Source organism: Ostrinia nubilalis, chromosome 25 (genome assembly GCF_963855985.1).
Source record: "Ostrinia nubilalis chromosome 25, ilOstNubi1.1, whole genome shotgun sequence".
NCBI classification, from domain to species: domain Eukaryota; kingdom Metazoa; phylum Arthropoda; class Insecta; order Lepidoptera; family Crambidae; genus Ostrinia; species Ostrinia nubilalis.
Genome location: NC_087112.1, coordinates 3436131 through 3455300, shown reverse-complemented (window position 1 = coordinate 3455300; position 19170 = coordinate 3436131). Strand labels below are relative to the sequence as shown.

General features: G+C 40.5%; 1 protein-coding gene across 1 annotated transcript; it reads right to left on the bottom strand.

Annotated features, from left to right (window-relative positions):
• Positions 1 to 1264: 1264 nt before the first annotated feature.
• On the bottom strand, positions 1265 to 9243 carry LOC135084075 (uncharacterized). The gene is made up of 8 exons (XM_063978816.1): positions 9012 to 9243; positions 8749 to 8893; positions 8198 to 8350; positions 5332 to 5483; positions 4958 to 5066; positions 4275 to 4390; positions 2923 to 3028; positions 1265 to 1780 (listed from the first exon to the last, which is right to left on the bottom strand). The coding sequence occupies exons 1-8, from the start codon at positions 9164 to 9166 to the stop codon at positions 1265 to 1267; spliced, it is 1452 nt and encodes a 483-aa protein (XP_063834886.1). The 5' UTR covers positions 9167 to 9243.
• Between the last annotated feature and the right edge of the window lie 9927 nt (positions 9244 to 19170).

Genomic DNA, 19170 nt, shown 5'->3' with positions numbered 1-19170 from the left:
ACTTTTAGGTTACACTAATGAAAAGGTTACTTTTAGGTGATTTTTCAGAAATTGTAGAATTAACTTTTACAGGTTATTCAGTAAAAAATATTAATAGTGACAATTTAAAAATTATGTCATAAACTGCATTTAAACATGAATTTATTTATTATTTGATTTGTTAAAAAAAATGAGTTTTAGCGAATGTTTTTCGATAATAAAACGCAAATCCATGAAACGTTTTTATACGACCGGACACTTTTCGAATTTCGATGATCAATTGTATTCATTTTTCATCCATGAACAACCTTACACAATCGCTCCGCCGCTCTGCACAGCATATCTAGACAAAATGCACTTTTTGATCGAATCGAAAATAGAATCCGTCAACGTCAAAACTCCATAAAAAAAGTCTTTTCGACAACTTTTCGACTGGTTTGCGATTATAATGTGCACTTTGTCTAGACCCACAGGGTTAAGGGTAAATGTAGGATTGTGGTGGTGATTTTCGATTGTTTGATTGTAGCATAGAAGACGCTGGTATTCTACTGCTCCTTTAAAGTAAAGAAATGCTTGAAATATTTTGATTTATATTTTAATTCAGTCAATCTATTAAATTTACAGCCATCATTCATATTTATCAAATTACCTTAACATTCAAACTAAAAAAATACAAGATGGAAACAATAATCTAGTGATGTCACTTATCGTTTTTTTCATCCTGTATATGACAAGAACCATGATCTTTGTTTAGAATGTAACGGTACCTATTGGTACTAGAGATACACCCTGATAAGTATTTCACATATTTAGTTTCGACGCATTACGTATCACAGACAAAATTCTAGAATGTATGTATTTATTTTAACTTAATGCAAATGTCTGACATTTTTAGTGCTGCTGAGATGAATCACTTATTTCTAAAGCCGCACTCAACTGTTCTGGACACTTTGGGTCACTGGATTCTGTCACAACAGTACACACTTGCTGAATTGCCTTTGGTAATTTAAACTCCTGACTGGTTTCAATCACTTCACGTCTTGGCTTTCGTAATGGCACTACAATCGTTCTCACTATAGGTGTTGGACTCACTTCACTTGTCTTCTTGCTAGAACTAATTGATGAACTTGTCTCTGCCGTCTCAGACCTAACCGTCATAAGGTCCAACTGTCTTCCTTTGCCAGTAAATAGTTTGCTGACATTCATTTTTTCATTCACAGTTTTCGCGTCGCAAACATCATTCCTTATCATCTGAATCTCATGATCACTCAACAGTTTTTTTTTATTAATAATTGAGAATTGTGATTGCAAGTTTGATCTGTAGACTTTTGTGCGTGGAAATGAGACAGCGAACGCTCGCTTCATCTGGGCGAATATTTTCTTTGGGTCCTTTTCTGTTTGGCTCAGCTTGTAATACATTTGGACGATGTAGCGGTTCATTTCGTCGGTGAAGCGCGGCCTGCCGGGGGGCGAGGGAGGCCTGGTGGGGGGGGGTGGCAGGCCTAGTGGGGGGCGCGGCAGGCCTGGTGGAGGGCGCGGCAGGCCTGGTGTGGGGCGCGGCAGGCCTGGTGGGGGGCGCGGCAGGCCTGGTAGGAGGCGCGGCAGGCCTGGTAGGAGGCGCGGCAGGCCTGGTGGGGGGCGCGGCAGGCCTGGTAGGAGGCGCGGCAGGCCTGGTGGGGCGCGCCACGAGAAGGGCCTGGTCGTCGTCGCTGGAGCTGTCCTCGGAAGGGGTGCTCGCCGTGAGCGTGCAAGAGGAGTCCGACTCGTCCCCGCCCGCGTCCCGTCCCGCCCAGGACATAGACTGCAAGGCATAAGCAAGAGTATTACATCGATCAATAAAAAATAAAATATGAAACCACGATAGCCGAACGGCGAAGGAGTTCGTTCATTCGTTCGTTTCAGCCGAAAGACGTCCACTGCTGCTGGACAAAGGCCTCCCCCAAGGATTTCCACAAAGACCGGTCCTGCGCCTGTCCACGCTACGTCTTCCGGCTCGTGGTCGCCACTCAAGAACTTTTTTGCCCCAGCGGCCGTCAGCTCTACGAGCTATGTGCCCCGGCCAAGCTGATTTTAGCGATTCTGCGGGCTATGTCAGTTACTCTGGTTCTCCTACGGATCTCCTCATTTCTGATTCGATCACGCATGGAAATTCCGAGCATAGCACGCTCCATCGCCCTTTGGGTGACCTTGAGCCTTCTTATGAGGCCCATAGTAAGCAACCACGTCTCAGATCCGTGTTGGTCAAAGGCGAAGGGGTAATACCACAGAATAATAATAAGTACTACGTACAGAAGTTTTACTTCGCGAAGGTATTTAAAAAAATGTATGCTCAATGTCATTAACAATATGATGTAATTTAGCCTGTCTCCAGAGTCAAGCACCATTTTGTTGACAAACGTCAGTGATCGGCACTGCGCCGAAGCTATAGGGCTGACTTCGGTAAAATGATGTGACGTGTGGTGCCAAACTGCGGAAAATGGCGGAGGAAATGAATAATATTAACTACTTACTTATTTACCTCTCAGTGTTTTGAGGCAACTTAAAAAAGTACATTCTGTGTTTTTATTATTATTTAGGCAGTTAAATACTGCACAGTATTTAGTACACCATTTTCTTTATTTTCTTCCATCATACACAAGAATACGCGTGCGTGAGTCAATGTTCGCTCATATGTGAGGCCTTGTCGAATAGTATCCTGTAGGTGGGCCATCGTGCGTGTTTTGTTTTCGATGTAAACTCGCGGAGATGAACAGGCCTGGTATTACATCAATCAATAAAAAATAAAATATGAAACCACGACAGCCGAACGATGAAGGGGTAAAACTAGCCGACTCGTGATCCAAGGAACGCGAGTTCGATCCCTGTCGCCGCTCGACTATTGTGGTGAACCCACTCGTAATACAAGCATATTTATTATAGCTTATCAGAAACAGCGTATCTTACCTGATGCTCTACATCAGGTTCTTCATCAGTATTAGCAGGAGCACCCGACACGCTCTCATGCCAAATAGGCTGCTCTTCTTCTGTTTCTATCTCCATCTTGATATAGCTGTTGACAATATTCGAAAAAATTAATTGATATAGGAACATCATTAATTCATTATCTATCATCATTAAGTTATTTAGTCTCCATTGCAGGAGAACACAACCTTTCTAGTTAAGGCAAATGGAGGATTTAGCTATATTCCCATGCTGGCCAGACGTGTTGAAGAGGCCTTGATATTTGCGTATTTGTCCCTTAGGCGGGTTTTAGTGTCACGCGGACTGCCAGTGCGGACCGCTCCGCAAAGCCGATCTGTATGAACTGCTAGGGATCGGAGCGGTTCCTCCGGACCGCATTACTCTAAAGGCCTATTCAAACCTGAGCGATATTCGCTGCCGCTGTGGGTAGAGGTACATACCGCGTGGGTTTCGCTTAGGTATTTAGTATCAAGTATCGCGGCTAGAGCGACCTGAGCGATTTTCGCTGCCGCTGTGGGTAGAGGTACATACCGCGCTGATTTCGCTCAGGTATTTAGTATCAAGTACCGCCGCTAGAGCGACCTGAGCGCATACCCACTGGGTTTTCTCTGCCGCAGACGGTAGCGAATACCGCTTAGGTCTGAACAGTATTATCACCGCATACCCACTGGGTTTTCTCTGCCGCAGACGGTAGCGAATACCGCTTAGGTCTGAACAGTATTATCACCGCATACCCACTGGGTTTTCTCTGCCGCAGACGGTAGCGAATACCGCTTAGGTCTGAACAGTATTATCACCGCATACCCACTGGGTTTTCTCTGCCGCAGACGGTAGCGAATACCGCTTAGGTCTGAACAGTATTATCACCGCATACCCACTGGGTTTTCTCTGCCGCAGACGGTAGCGAATACCGCTTAGGTCTGAACAGTATTATCACCGCATACCCACTGGGTTTTCTCTGCCGCAGACGGTAGCGAATACCGCTTAGGTCTGAACAGTATTATCACCGCATACCCACTGGGTTTTCTCTGCCGCAGACTGTAGCGAATACCGCTTAGGTCTGAATAGGCCTTAAAACGCTCCCTAGAAGTTCATACAGATCAGCCGTGCGGAGCGGGTCCGCAGTGACAGTCCGTGTGACACTAAAACCCGCCTTAGTCGCCTTTTATTGTCATCCACGGAAAGAATGGCGGTAGTCCTATTCTACACTACTAGAACCAAAAAACGAAGAATACAACTTGACTACTTTTTTGCCTTTTGGCACATTGTCTTTTTTTTACTTTACCAGTTGAAATGTTTTGTGTGGCAAATATACAATTTTAGGTACTACTTACTCTTCTTCCGGTTCCTGGGGCGACTCTTCAACCGGTTGGTCCGGGTTCGTTTGAGTTCCCTCAACGTCCAGACACAGCGCGTCGCGAATTTTGTTCAGCACCAACTCCAACTCGCTCTGGAGGTGGAAAATTGAAAATTAGTGCTATTGACAACATCATCATCATTATTTCAGCCATAGGACATCCACTGCTGAACATAGGCCTCCCCAATGCTTTCCATGTTGATCGATTGGTAGCGGCCTGCGTCCAGCGCTTCCCTGCTACCTTTGTGATGTCGTCGGTCCACCTTGTGGGTGGACGTCTCACGCTGCGTTTTCCGGTACGCGGCCTCCATTCCAGAACCTTGCTGCCCTACTATGTGCCCTGCCCATTGCCACTTCAGCTTGCTAATCCGTCGGGCCATTCTGATTCGATCTCGTAAAGAAACACCGAGCACAACCCTCTCCATATAGCACGCTGTGCAACTTTGAGCTTCTGTGTAAGGCCTATAGTGAGAGGCCACGTTTCCGAGCCATAAGTCATCACTGGTAACACACGTTGGTTGTAGACTTTCGTCTTTTAGGTATTTTGGACGAAAAGATGTTACGCTATTGAAAACGGAAATTTTAAATGCTTGTTAGAGGTTTGGCACAGAAATAAGAGATTGGTTTGTAGACTACGGAGAGTGTCGACGACGAGCTCACCTCAGGGCGGGCGGCGGGCGCGCGCAGCACGAGGTGCGCCGCGTGCAGCCCGCGCGCGTCGCACGCCGAGCACGAGCGCGCCAAGCACTCCACGCACAAGAACACGAACCTATAATTTTACGGTCATCATCATCATTTCAGCCATAGGACGTCCACTGCTGAACATAGGCCTCCCCTAATGCTTTCCACGTTGATTGATCGTAGAGGTAGCAAGGAAGCGCTGGACGCAGGCCGCGGCCGCTACCAATCGATCAACGTGGAAATTTTACGGTAAGAAGGTATTTTATTGTTTTGAACCTTACATAGACGGGAAATTGAAGCTTACAAATTAAGTATAGGCACAGCGAGAGAAGCAAAATGGTTGTTACATTCACCCTAATAAAACTTCCTGGCATTGTGTACACTGTCGCTGTAACTCACAATCAGGCTCAGACTTAGGCTCAAACTCAGACTCAAATAAATCAAAGTCAAACTCAGGTTGTACAGGCTCTCGTTCAGTCGACGTAAATTTTCTCTTCAGACTCTCCTGAAACAAAGAATAACTTTATGATCACTTGATAGTTTAAGCGCTCCTACACACGACGCCGCGCCTTTGCACTGTTCATACGCACCGAGTAAAACCGCCGCCACCGCGCCATCAAAGCATAAAGGCCTATTCAAACCTGAGCGATATTCGCTGCCGCTGTAAATACCGCGCGGGTTTCGCTCAGGTATTTAGTATCAAGTATCGCGGCTAGAGCGACCTGAGCGATATTCGCTGCCGCTGTGGGTAGAGGTACATACCACGCGGGTTTCGCTCGGTAGCGAATACCGCTTAGGTCTGAACAGTATTATTACCGCATACCCACTGGGTTTTCTCTGCCGCAGACGGTAGCGAATACCGCTTAGGTCTGAATAGGCCTTAATTTCGCCCGCGGCGGCCGGCGGCGCGGCAGCGGTGTTCACGCGGCGCGTATGAACAGTGTAGCGGCGCGGCGACGGCGTCGTGTGCAGGAGCCCTAAAAATGACCCATCAGTTATTACCAAACTCATGACGTACGTTTACAGGGCCGGGGTGGCATGACTGTTTTTTTTTTACTTTTTAGTGTCTTTAATAGATTGTTTCGTAAACTACTGTAGGATTCTCTAGATTAGACCAAGTTCACTATTGGGAACGTGCACATTAGCGCCATCTGCAAACGGAACTTTATGGGGCATTTATGTCAAAAAATAAATAACAACAGCTTTCTTAATTTTATTGATTAGAGTAAATAAAATATACTTTAAAAGACAATAAATTGGTACGTTGAATGGAATTTGATAAAAACATGTACAATATCACCAATATAATTGAATAAATTATGAGGTATTTTATCGAGTACCTGGTATATTTTTAATCTTTGCATTATTCTTTCGACATGACGTATTCTTACTCAAGCAATGTCATAAGTCTTTTCAGTTTCTTCTTGAGATAATCGCTATGTTTTTCTACAAATGGAGGCATAATAATTTTAACTTTTTTACCACTTTCGTCTAGAACTTGTTTAATTGCTGGAAAACCTTTATCAGCCAAAACTTCATCTCCAGCTTCTAAGATCAATTAAACCAGATTCGATAGTAATTTGTGGGTCACTTTTTCTCCCACCCGCTACTTTGGATTTGAATGAAATTAATCCGCTGGGAGTTATTCCTATGAGAACTTTTGAAGTAAATCCTTTTTTGTAATGGTAGTAACAAACAACACAATTATCCACTGCTGATGGTACTTCAATTTTGAATTCAGTGCAGTCAATAATTATACTCTTGTATTGATGTAATCTGGTCTGAAACACTCAGGCATTGTTGGCTGTACCGCGGCCCTGTTTGGCCAAAAAACTAAATTAGCAGTCACAGAAAATATATTTTTTAAGATAGAATAAAATATTCGTGAAATTGAAGTTCTGTGTTTAAATACCAAATAACACACTTAATGCTGAAAATGTTAAGCCAGTTTTCATTTTCAAAAAATTAGCAGGCGATCTTTCAATGAAACTGTACATTTGGTCACAGTTAATTTTGATAACAAAAACTCGAAATTACTAAATGACACACTAGTAAGATCTAGTAGTTCCATATAAAATACCAACAAATTCTTGGCTTTTTGTTTCAGTAACCTGGTATTGAAACGATTTTTTGTCAGTGAAACAGTTTTTATCCTTTGTTTTCGAAGTATTTGTCGTGACAATCCTTGAAGTTGTTGCTATATCTACTTGAATTTCAGCATCACAGCGATCAGTGTAAATAAATGTATTGCAAATGAAGGTTGTATCCCTTACATTTATTTCAGGGAAAAAAATTATTTGACATCCTCGGTTGACCAGAGGGGGTTGAGTTGGATGTAATTCATTTCCTTCTTCCATTATAATTTCATTTGTTGTAGTATCCGAGACTTCTATTGTGGTGTCAGCAACATGTGTGGTTCTTCGTTTTGTCAGGCGTGTATATCTAGCTAATGCATGTGACTCATTGATCTTTCGCTGTCGATATACTTTAGGGAAAATCGTGGGAACATAACTCGGACTTGCTTGTGCATCTGATTTTTTACCTCCTATAAAATGTTCACTGCAAATTTTGTCGTCGGGTTTTGGAGACCATGGCGATCCATCAACACTAAAACAATAATTAAGTACTCAATTATTATCGTGTAAAAAACAAAGCAAATCAAATTGATTTGATCAATATTGCAATTTTAGGTTATAACTAATCACTTACTTTATCCTTTTTACAGCAGCTATCCATTTAGATCTTTGGTCTAATTTCCAGGCCGCTTTGGGAAAAACATAAAATTTGCACTGACTATTTCTGCTGTTATTTTTGCAATCTACGACGCAACAACAATAATGACCCATTTTCAATTTCAAAACAACATTGACAATGACAAGACAAGTTTGTTTGCTTCCCTTGCCCTTTTTGTTACACATTTGCGCCGCGACGAGCGCAGCGATCGTTTTCTTTACCCCTTGCACCCACTTCGCACGTTCCCAATAGTAGGTTTCCTTGTTGTTTATTTTCATTTGTCATACATTTTTGCTTATAAAATAAAAACTACTTAACCTAACTAAATAATTTTTAAGGGACCAAATGGCACCTAGTCTGCAACGGTCAAAAGAAGAATCTCGAAAATCGGATCAGAAACCAGGGCGTAATCGGTGTACATACATAAAAAAATCCTCCCCATTTATTGAAATCGGTTAAAAATACAGAATCTTTTCCAGGATTTACCTGTTTTTCTCTGTAGTAGATATGATCTGCAATTATTAACCGAGGTATCCTAAATTGCTCAGCAGCAGCATAACTATTCAACTTTTTTTGCTCGACTAGTCGTACAGCTTCGAGAAGTTCTTCTCGGGTATAAGTTCTTTCCTTTTGAACCATCTGAAATTAAACAATGGGAACATGCAGTATCTATAGGTGGCAGCACTTATTCGAGAGTTGAGACGCTATACGGACATTTTAAGAAATTTATAAGGTCTGCCATCGTTCTGTGCTGTGGTGTGAACTATGGAAATATGTAAACAAGATAAAAAACACTTAATATGATTAAAATTACAATCAGACTCATAAATAATGATCATCAGCATGGCCAAAATAGATCCAAATCACAAAAGCTCTTCGAGGCTGGCCAAGTGTTGTAGAAGAAAAAACAAAATGAGCAAAATGAGACGATAACTACAATAAATTGCTCGGAACAAAATTTCAAATGTTCACGACGTGAAAATAATGGTTGTTGCATACAACGTTGATATTATCTCTAAAATCTGTAATATTTTAACCTTTTTGTGTCGATTGTTTTCTGCACCAGGAAAAATTGTAGGAACATATGATGGATGTTTAGCATTGTCAGATTTTTTGTTGCCAATGAAGTGTTCACTGCATATTCTTGTACTTTCAGTTGGAAGCCAATTCTTCGGACATTTGCTGTAAATAAACAGATTTAGAGGTTATGTTTACCTATAAAGAGATATTTTCACTAATAATAACATTGGTAATTAGGTACTAAATGCTTTTAAATCTCAATGAGTTTTGTAGTACTTACGTGTGTTTCTTTACAGCTTTTATCCACTGTTGCCGTTTTTCGCATATCCATGGCTTGTAAATATTATTCTTAGGAAAATAATAAAATTTTACACCTTTTGATTTGTTTAAAGGTGTTCTTGATTTGTTGATACATCCAGAAATGCAACAATTCATTTTAATAAGCTTTTTATAATATGTTTATACACTCAAAATCATGTTTACAAAATATGTAAAATTAAATGAAATTAAATGTCAAACCTAATCATTTTTTTTTATACGTCATGTTTTACGGCTCTGGGAACGAGCCATTTTAAGCCAGTCTGAATTCTGTCGAATTTATCAGAATTTATGGTGATACTGAATGGTCTTGAAACCACCATAGGGGAATATTGGTTAAAACCACAGATATTGTGGGAAAATACCTTGGTCTGAGGAAAATACCAGAAACTAGCATCTACTGTTACCAGCAAAACCCTGAGTCCCGATTACGGTAACTTTTAACGTTTCCAATCCAGACACGCTTCTCGATTCTGCGATACGATTGGTCGTTCAACAGCGTACGTCAGCTGTTTTGACCAATCGTATCGCAGAATCGATGAAGCGTGTCTGGATTGTAGACGTTAAAAGTTACCGTAATCGGGGCTCTGTCTTATCTGTGCTTTGTATGGCAATACAAGCAAGTGACATCACTATTTTGTCAACTCCTACTATCAAAGACCTACTATCATTAGATGACCTACTTAATCTGTGAGATGACCCACGCTGAACTGGAGTGCATTACCGCAGCAAAATTTTTATAAATGTTGTGCTTTAGAGAGTCGAGAGTATAGCAGATAATTAGTCCATCGTGAGCAGAAATTTGTCCACTAATAGCAAAATTCGTTCAAATTATAGTTTTAAAGTTATTAGGAAAAAACAGATTTTGCTGGGGTAATGTTTGAAATATTACCCTGGCAAAATTTTTTTTTTGAAAGTCGTTCTATCCCGGAACCAAATACATGGATAGATAGCTTTTGTTGCGTAGTAATTTGTCCACGAATAGCAAAATTTGTTCGTGTTCCGGTTTTCAAGTTATTCAGAATTTTGCTGGGGTAATGTTTTGTGATGTCCCAGATCTCGTAAATGGCTCAACGCAGAAGTTTGAAAAAAATACCAATGATAGACCTTGATATGTCCAAATTAGTTCAAGCATTAGTCATTGATTTGAATGATAAACACCAGTGTAATTAAATGATTTCGAAAATGAGATAAAACGGATTTGTGAGTAAACCAGTACTCTTACAATCGAATAAAAAGGTGTAGCATGTACCCTTGGTACACCTTTATAACCACAGTAAATATAAATGATGTGGCTTTGCGCAAAAGAGATATTTCAAGAATTTTAATTTATTTTAAGTCTTACTTTCGTGGCCGAATACGCAATTCCCTTATAACAAGGGAACATGGCATACAATGGACAAATTAAAACGTTCCTTGAATAAGCTATCCTGTTAATTTCAGCTTTATATTACGACTTAAAAGAAAGTTATTGAACTGCAAAAAATATCAGGAATTCTTCTATAAGCCAACCAAATTATAAAGGTTACAAAAAAGCGATCACTCCATACATACAGGTATACTTCGCAAATTAGTAGCTTAGCTGTCAATGTTTTGTACAGTTATGTGGAATATTGTAATTCGTGCAAACGATTTTTAAATATTAAATTTCTAATCAGTCTCCATCGTCCTTCCACCATGCTTGAACTAATTTGGACATATCAAGGTCTATCATTGGTATTTTTTTCAAACTTCTACGTTGAGCCATTTACGAGATCTGGGACATCACAAAACATTACCCCAGCAAAATTCTGAATAACTTGAGAACCGGAACACGAACAAATTTTGCTATTCGTGGACAAATTACTACGCAACAAAAGCTATCTATCCATGTATTTGGTTCCGGGATAGAACGACTTTCAAAAAAAATTTTGCTGGGGTAACGTTTCAAACATTACCCCAGCAAAATTTTTATAAATGTTGTGCTTTAGAGAGTCGAGAGTATAGCAGATAATTAGTCCATCGTGAGCAGAAATTTGTCCACTAATAGCAAAATTCGTTCAAATTATAGTTTTAGAGTTATTAGGAAAAAACAGATTTTGCTGGGGTATGTTTGAAACGTTACCCCAGCAAAATTTTTTTTGAAAGTCGTTCTATCCCGGAACCAAATACATGGATAGATAGCTTTTGTTGCGTAGTAATTTGTCCACGAATAGCAAAATTTGTTCGTGTTCCGGTTCTCAAGTTATTCAGAATTTTGCTGGGGTAATGTTTTGTGATGTCCCAGATCTCGTAAATGGCTCAACGTAGAAGTTTGAAAAAAATACCAATGATAGACCTTGATATGTCCAAATTAGTTCAAGCATGGTGGAAGGACGATGGAGACTGATTAGAAATTTAATATTTAAAAATCGTTTGCACGAATTACAATATTCCACATAACTGTACAAAACATTGACAGCTAAGCTACTAATTTGCGAAGTATACCTGTATGTATGGAGTGATCGCTTTTTTGTAACCTTTATAATTTGGTTGGCTTATAGAAGAATTCCTGATATTTTTTGCAGTTCAATAACTTTCTTTTAAGTCGTAATATAAAGCTGAAATTAACAGGATAGCTTATTCAAGGAACGTTTTAATTTGTCCATTGTATGCCATGTTCCCTTGTTATAAGGGAATTGCGTATTCGGCCACGAAAGTAAGACTTAAAATAAATTAAAATTCTTGAAATATCTCTTTTGCGCAAAGCCACATCATTTATATTTACTGTGGTTATAAAGGTGTACCAAGGGTACATGCTACACCTTTTTATTCGATTGTAAGAGTACTGGTTTACTCACAAATCCGTTTTATCTCATTTTCGAAATCATTTAATTACACTGGTGTTTATCATTCAAATCAATGACTAATGCTTGAACTAATTTGGACATATCAAGGTCTATCATTGGTATTTTTTTCAAACTTCTGCGTTGAGCCATTTACGAGATCTGGGACATCACAAAACATTACCCCAGCAAAATTCTGAATAACTTGAAAACCGGAACACGAACAAATTTTGCTATTCGTGGACAAATTACTACGCAACAAAAGCTATCTATCCATGTATTTGGTTCCGGGATAGAACGACTTTCAAAAAAAAAATTTTGCCAGGGTAATATTTCAAACATTACCCCAGCAAAATCTGTTTTTTCCTAATAACTTTAAAACTATAATTTGAACGAATTTTGCTATTAGTGGACAAATTTCTGCTCACGATGGACTAATTATCTGCTATACTCTCGACTCTCTAAAGCACAACATTTATAAAAATTTTGCTGCGGTAATGCACTCGCTGAACTGTCCCACCTTTGGTCCAACCAAACTCAAAGACAGGGGGGCGCTACCATCGTTCAACTATATGGTTTCCAACATGGAACTATAACAGGCAATGTAATTTAAAATTATTTAAGTTTTTAAGACCAGCATGAAGTCTTTTTATGAAACTTGTGATTTCAAATTATCGGGGAATGGTGTCGACGACGACATTATAAAGGTAGCAGGAAGGCGCTGGACGCAGGCCGCTACCAACCGGGCAACATGGAAAGTATTGGGGGAGGCCTATGTTCAGCAGTGGACGTCCTATGGCTGAGATGATGATGATGATGATGGGGAATGGTGTAAGGAAACACGTCATAGTGGGGAATCATTTATTATCGTCTTTCCTTTCGGCGCGGCGGCGGCGCGCGCGGGCCCTGCGACGCGCGCATTCTTCGGGCCCGAACACGTGGCGCTTGAAGCCCGCCTGCCGCAGGATCTTACGGATACAGCCCGCTGAACACTTGTACCTGTTGACAAACATCATCATTAGGTCAAATCACTACATAGTATAAAACAAAATCGCTTCCTGCAGTCTGTCTCTATGTATGCTTAGATCTTTAAAACTACGCAACGGATTTTGATATAGTTTTAGAGTGATTCAAGAGGAAGGTTTATACTTTATACAGGGTGGAAACGATAAGTGATCTCTCACTCGATTATTTATAAACCATACAAGATATCGGAAAGCCAGTTGCTGATTCTGAAAGTGCTTCATGAGCTCTATCAAAAGGGATCAATGATAGGTTACAGAATAAATTGGATCTATCTTCTGAATATTTCATGTTTCCAGCTTCCACAAATTTGGTTCTATGTATGTCATTTGTCACGTCAGTGAAGTATTGGTTGCATTTAGAGATGGGTAGTGGGTAAAAGCCCATTTCACCCGATTGGGTTAAAACTGGGTGATTTGGGTAAAAACCCGGTTTTTACCCATTATCACCCATTCTGGTGGGTGAAAACAAAAATAGCGTTTTTTTGTTAATGTTTTGAGCTGCAAAGCTGCAATATACCTACTGTTTTGGCCCTTTTTTGGAGTTTCCTTGATTCTAGTGGCATACCACAATCACCACCGGCAGGCCTCTCTATAATACAGTCCACCATCGTTTTTAACATTGAGTGAGAAGTGGTATTTGTTGCTAAGGGGGCGTTCTAGTGTTACGTAATGCAATCTGGGGGGAGAGGAGGTCTTGAAAAACGTTACAATGCGTTACAGTGGCGGAAGAGCGGTTCGATTTCAAGTTTTTAAGCAGAAGTACTTTGTAGTTGGTGTTGTTATTTGTAACTTTATACCGTTTATACCGTAATGTCATCAAAGAGAGAGTTTGGCATCTTTGGCATTTCCCCCCCCCCCCCCCTCCATGTTTTTGCCATGATCACAAATTATTGTGTTCCTACTAAATTTCTTCTAAATCGGTTCAACTATTCTTGAAATAACACCATTTTATAAAATAATTGATCACATCATCATAAACGTGATCAATTTTACGATTTGGCCACGATATAAATGCATATTAGTGTTAAAGGACATCATCCATTTTGGTCCAAAATCAAAAGTGCCGGCCAAAAAATAAAAGTGCTGTATTCTGATAGAATACGTCCGCCTTAGCATTTATTACTATGGCACCAAAGCTGTAGCACCACTGTGCATCGTAGTATTTTAGTTCTAAAAATATATGAAACGACTGACTTTGATCTCAAATACTACGACGCACAGTGGTGCTACAGCTTTGGTGTCATAGTAACAAATGCTAAGGCGGACGTATTCTGTCAGAATACAGCACTTATTTTTTTATTGGCCGACATTTTTGATTTTGAACAAAAAATGTATGAATCGTCGATGAATTTTAGATCTCAAATACTCGACGCACAGTGGTGCTACAGCTTTGGTGCCATAGTAACAAATGCTAAGGCGGACGTATTCTGTCAGAAGACAGCACTTTTTTTTGTTGGCCGGCACTTTTGATTTTGGACCAAAAATATATGAAACGTGGATGATGTCCTTTGACTTATTACTTATTAAGCAATAAACTTAAATGAGAAAAATTCAATAAAAATAAAGAAAATATACCAATTGAAATAATTATAAAATTATTTGTTTTCACCCGGTGCACAGTGTTTTAGAAACCCTCAAAATCGGACATGATTAAGTTAATGCCATGAGTCGATAGCGTCTTTTGTTTCAATCACAAGAGTGAAACTAACGTGTGCTCATTTTACTTGGTTTTTGAGAAAAAAATTGTGAAAGTTGGCCGTTTTTAAAATTCCTAAAAATGAAAAAAAATTTTTTTTAATAATTAAGATGGTTTGTAAACTTGTGATAAAGCTGATTCGATTGATCATTAAAAGACGCATGTATTGTACTTTATTTCATTTATACAAGTCAAGTAGTTCCAGAGATTTTAATTATTTTTCATTATTTAGACTTTATTTTTTTCTTCCATCCTAAATGGAATCCGCAATTTTATTTCATACTGAACAATACTTTGGTATAGCCTCTATGTAGAAATATTTTTATCTTTTGTGGATCGTGTCTTGTACCAGAGATGTATGAATTTTTATTTTTTTTATTTTCGCCTATACAATTTTTTATAGCAATGTTTCATCTACGCACTGAAATATAATCTGACGTTAACTATACTCCGATGAAGGGTTGTGTGTGGCACGGGAAGGGGTCCACACTCGTAGGGCGATTGCTAAAACCCATTAATTTAGCAAACCAACCCACCCACCCAACAATTTAGCAAATTAAATTGAAAAGAATACCTTTCTCTAAAGCAGTACTTTTATTACTTCAACCTTGCCAACACGAACAACAAGACACCGAAGATACTGGAGATACCGAACTAGGGCATGTAATATCGGAAGGTTTTCAATTCCGATATTGGTTTCCGATATTAGATCTCAATATCGGAATTCCGATATTAATATCGGAATTGAGTTTGTGTTATAAATTTTAAATATTTGGTTATATTCGTATAATTTCTCGATTGTATACAGTAAAATAATGATTTTAATCAAAATCTTTAATTTATTACAAAATAGCACTTCTTAAAATTATAAAATTAAAGTATTTTAAACCATTTTGTGTGTTAAGGGTAATCATTGGTAACTGATAATGGGCCAATTATGGAAATGGACTAGCAAAGAATTTAAGTGTTTTTGTAAAACAGGTATCAAACAAACTTTTACTCCTTCAACCAATACTGGCGGACCGATTTGTAGAGTCATTCAAGTCACATGTTACAAAAATATTAGACAGCGGTAAAAAACTTGAATATGCTTGTAATTTGTTCCTTTTTGATTATCGATGTACAACTCACAAAACCACGGGGCGATATCATCATCATCATTTCAACCATAATATGACGTCCACTGCTGAACGTAGGCCTCCCCCAATAATTTCCACAATGGCCGGTTGGTGGCGGCCTGCATCCAGCGCCTTCCTGCTACCTTTATGAGGTCGTCGGTCCACCTTGTGGATGGCAGCCTTATGCTGCGCTTTCCGGTACGTGGCCTCCACTCCAGAACCTTGCTGCCCCATCGGCCGTCAGTTTTGCTAACTAGGGCAGAATCGCTGGAAGACCTCGGCACAATGCTCGAAGACCTAATCGAGTCTCCCAACAGGTAGGCCTTGGACATGGACAAAACGAAGCTTATGACCATGTTCCGCCCTACCTATTTTCGGTTGGGAACCTGATTTTCAAAATTGTTGACAAGTATGTCAACCTCGGATAAACGATTCAGCTAAGTAGATTCAATTTCGAGAAAGCGGTAAATCGTCAAATCCTACTCGGCTGGGCCGCGTTTGGGAAACTACACAACATCTTTTCGTCTAAAATACCTCAGTGCTTAAAGACCACCAGACTACCACCACTTAAAGATTACCAGTGATAATATACGGCTCGGAAACGTGGCCTCTCAAAGTTGCACAGCGTGCTATGAAGAGGGCTGTGCTTGGTGTTTCTTTACGAGTTCGAATCAGAAATGAGAAGCCCTGTTTACGAACTAAAGTCGCTGACGTGACATAGCCCGGCGGACTAACAAGCTGAAGTGGCAATGGGCAGGGCACATAGTACGCAGAACTGACAGGCCAAAGTCCAATTTTATTCATGTTTGGAAGGGAGTTGAGATGTCGTTTTTAATTGCTAAGACCAAGTACGGTAAGTGCTAATATTGTTTTAGAACATTTTATGGTAAGTAATTATTTGCAGTGGGACAAAAAGTGATGTTGAGAGACATGAGAAAATCATTGGTCTTTGCCAATTATGTACTTTGAGCTTTGTAGCAGGTTCTGGCGCGTTTATACGCTTTGTTTAAAGTCTCAATTAAAACCTTTATCTGATTCCGATATTACGATATTGGGTCGCTCAATATCGGAATTGTAATATCGGATCTCATCTTCCGAGATTCCGATATTACGAGATTCCGAGATTCCGATATTCATGCCCTATACCGAACACAGTACAGAGGATGAAAAGTCCATAATAATATAAACGACACAATGTATTTGGCACGGGAGACACGTATTTTTGACGACGAAGTCCCCTTGTAATTATTCTTTAAAACGCCTTATCATATTCCAATGCGTCGATGAAACATTGCTATAAAAAATTGTATAGGCGAAAATAAAAAAAAAGAAATTCATATATCTCTGGTACAAGACACGATCCACGAAAGATAAAAACATTTCTATATAGAGGCTATACCAAAGTATTGTTCAGTATGAAATAAAATTGCGGATTCCATTTAGGATGGAAGAAAAAAAATAAAGTCTAAATAATGAAAAATAATTAAAATCTCTGGAACTACTTGACTTGTAGAAATGAAATAAAGTACAATACATGCGTCTTTTAATGATCAATCGAATCAGCTATATCACAAGAATAAAAACCCTCTTTATTATTAAAAAAAAAAAATTTTCATTTTTAGGAATTTTAAAAACGGCCAACTTTCACAATTTTTTTCTCAAAAACCAAGTAAAATGAGCACACGTTAGTTTCACTCTTGTGATTGAAACATAAGATGCTATCGAGTCATGGCATTAACTTAATCATGTCCGATTTTGAGGGTTTCTAAAACACTGTGCGGTGTAAACACCCACGGGTGGAATGAAACGGGTTTTTATTGGGTTTTTACCCTCATGTGGGTTTTTACCCGGGTGGAAACCCATCTCTAGTTGCATTACGTCGCGTCGCGTTCCGTCGCTCACCTAAGATAAGGGGTCAGTGCGTGCTTACTTCTTGAAGACTTCAGCGACTATGGTCGGGCTTGTCCGTAAACAGCTGGACGTTGCTCTCTGCGCGCACATTCTGCGTCAAACTCGTGGTCTAACTCTATGTATACCTAGTAGAGGAAGGAGGAGTGGGGTGTAAGAGCGCTTTCACATTAGGGCGTTAGAAGCGCGGCAGCGGCGTTTTTATAATGTGAAGGCATGCATCCGCTGTCACAGTCACATAGTATGAAATTTTCAGCAGCGCTCTGTCGCGCTGCTAAATCGCTTCAATGTGAAAGCGCTCCAACAGCCTACTGGCTTACTTCTTGGCGACGTCGGTGATCCTCGAATCAGGCTTATCCATGAATAGCTTGACGTTTGACGACCCTCTCGGCACGTGACCAAACTATGTATAGACTAGGTCACGTGTCATGTCAATGCCTGTGCGCAGAGTCTGCGTCAAACCCGTGGTTAAGCTCTGTATATCGCTACTACCTAGTAGGGAAAGAGGGAAGGGGGTGTATTAGCTTACTTCTTGGCGACGTCGGCGATCCTGGAGTCTGGTTTATCCGTGAACAGTTTAACGACCCTTTCAGCGCGGCCGACGGCCCGCGTCGCGCACGTGACCGAACTATGTGTAGACTAGGTTACGTGTCATGTCATACGTCACGGGAAGTATTGGTTGCATTACGTTGCGTTCCATTCCACCTAGGATAACGGTGTGCAGTGCGAGTTTACATTGAACATCGTCGTTAATCTATGAAGATTTGAGTTATTGAAAGTATCCGCTAGGGGCGCTGTACTATCTGTCATACATTTCATGACATTTTTACGCAGTCGTTAGCCTGGGTCACGCGTCATGCCACTTGTCACTTCATATGAAGTCAGTCGCATTATGTCACATGGCGTTCGTCGCTCACCTAGGACAACGCGTCAGTGCTTTTTTCTTGGCGACTTCAGTGTCTCTGGAGTCGGGCTTGTCCGTAAACAGCTGGGCGATGCTCTCTGCGCGCACATTCTGCGTCAAACGTGGTTAAACTCTGTGTATCGCTGCTAACTATCGATTTGTAGAAAAAAGAGGGGGGGGGGGGGGGGCAAGATGGGGTGTGAAGAGTACAACAAGACTACTGGCTTACTTCTTGGCGACGTCGGCGATCCTGGAGTCAGGTTTGTCCGTGAACAGTTTAACTACTCTTTCAGCGCGGCGCGGGTCGGGGCGCGCGCGGCCGGCGGCCCGCGTCGCGCACGTGACCGAACTATGTCTCAATCAACTTGGTCACGTGTCATGTCACCGGTGAGTTTACATTGAACGTCGTCATTAGCGAATGCGTCAAAAGAACATACGAAGATTTTATTTCTTGAAAGTATCCGCTAGGGACGCTGTTAGGCGAAAACCCGCAGTAAGCATACGGGGCTTACTTCTTGGCGATGTGGGTCACCCTCGAATCGGGCTCGTCGACTGGTCGTCGTCAGCTGGTCAACGCTCTCGGTGCCTGCGTCTGCTCACACGTTCTCGAACTGTGTATTGACTACGTAAGCTGTATGTCATGTCATCTGAAGTGTGTTACGTGGA

Coding starts and splice junctions, on each gene's coding strand:
- LOC135084075 (XM_063978816.1), bottom strand. CDS start 9,166: ATGAATTGTTGCATTTCTGGATGTATCAACAAATCAAGAACACCTTTA. Junction 8,894..9,011: donor AAAGCTGTAAAGAAACACAC/GTAAGTACTACA, acceptor GTTTATTTACAG/CAAATGTCCGAAGAATTGGC. Junction 5,067..5,331: donor TGCCAGGAAGTTTTATTAGG/GTGAATGTAACA, acceptor GTAAAATTATAG/GTTCGTGTTCTTGTGCGTGG.